General features: G+C 48.1%; 1 protein-coding gene across 1 annotated transcript; it reads right to left on the bottom strand.

Moving 5' to 3' along the window:
* Positions 1–348: 348 nt before the first annotated feature.
* LOC120375103 (olfactory receptor 52E4-like) lies at positions 349–1,287 on the bottom strand. The gene has a single exon (XM_039495792.1). It carries the CDS (start codon positions 1,285–1,287, stop codon positions 349–351), a length of 939 nt encoding a protein of 312 aa, XP_039351726.1.
* Positions 1,288–1,658: the final 371 nt, after the last annotated feature.

Below are 1,658 nucleotides of genomic sequence, written 5' to 3'. Positions count from 1 at the left end.
GGAGTACTGATGGGGTCTCTCTCTATATACAGAGTCAGTGACAAGAGCAGGGCATTGGGGAGAAGACACACAGCAGGGATGAGGCTTGACAGAAGAGATGGGGCAAGATTGTAATTTCAGGCATTCAGCTAACAGCAATTAGAAAGGTCACAACCCAGTGTAGTGTACATAATCTGACTCCCCAGTTCATCACATTGACACAGGACAGTTAGGACAGGACAGGGTTTAATCTCACTTTGACTGTCCAGTAAGTGATTCAGAGAAGAGGCCCCAGCATCATGCACCAGCCAACTCTGCACGGAGCTCAATCTGAGAGCCACAGCACAAGCAGAAAACATTTAAGTCTCCTTATAAAAAAAAGAGCTGGATCAGCCTGCCCCGGATCTGTTTGGTCCTTACCCCATAAATGATGGGGTGCAGCACAGGGGGCACCAGCAGGTACACACTGGCAAAGAGAATGCGGAAATGCACTGGTATATTTTGGCCAAACCGCTGCGTGAAAGAGTTAAAAAAATCTGGGATGTATAAAGCAAAGATGGCACAAAGATGAGAGATGCAGGTCCCAAAAGTCTTGAGCCGGGCATCCTTTGTGGGGAGTCGGAAGATAGCCCGGAGGATCAGAGTATAAGACATAACGATAATAAACACATCCATTCCGATCACAGAGAGAAGATTAAACAACCCATAGTAACTACTGATGCTGATGTCGGCGCAGGCCAGCTTCACCACAGCTATATGCCCACAACAAAAGTGGGGGATGATGTTGGTTCTGCAATATGGCCACTGCCTCGCCAGGAAGGGATAGGGTAATGCGAGTATGCCACTACGCAGAACCACCGCCAGGCCTATCTTGGCCACAACAGAGTTTGTCAGGATGGTGGAATGTCTAAGGGGATGGCAGATGGCCACATAGCGATCAAAAGCCATGGCCACGAGGATTCCAGACTCCATCGCTGAGAAGCAGTGAATGAAATACATCTGGGTGAGGCAGGCACTGAAATTGATCTCCCTGGAATTGAACCAGAAAATGCTCAGCATTTTGGGTAGGGTGGATGTGGACGTGACCAGGTCGGTGACAGCCAGCATGCAGAGGAAATAGAACATGGGCCCATGAAGGCTCGGATCCCTATTAATGATGAACAGGATGGTGAAGTTCCCCAGCACGGCTATGGTGTACATAGCACAGAAGGGAATGGAGATCCAGATATGGGCTGCCTCTAGGCCAGGAATGCCAAGTAGAATGAAGATGGAGGGGTTGGTGAAGTCGGTTGTGTTCGAATCTGACATGGTGTAGGGGAGAAAGTGTCCAACTCTGAGGCATAAGGGTGTCTTCTGCATTTAGCATATGCTCCCCTGACTTTCTTTGAGTTCCCAGGGTCTTGGGTGATGGTCGCAGTAGAAATGCCCTAAATGGAGAGACAACATTAATATGAGACACTGCATGCAATGATGGTGGCTGTTGTCATGGGTGAAGCAGATTGATCACTCTACGCACACTGAAAAATGACATTTTCATTATTCAGCGCTACCTGCGTTAATAATTCCTACACTTTGTGGTGGGGGAACCTTAAGAGGCACCAGCAGGAAACACAAGTGTGGATATTGGTTATCTATCATTGTTCTTTAATGCAATGAGAGCCAGGCTAGGGAGTCCATAC

The sequence above is a fragment of the Mauremys reevesii genome, linkage group 1 (assembly GCF_016161935.1).
Source record: "Mauremys reevesii isolate NIE-2019 linkage group 1, ASM1616193v1, whole genome shotgun sequence".
NCBI classification, from domain to species: domain Eukaryota; kingdom Metazoa; phylum Chordata; order Testudines; family Geoemydidae; genus Mauremys; species Mauremys reevesii.
Note: the sequence above shows the minus strand (reverse complement) of the source record. Positions and strands in the feature narration are given on the sequence as shown.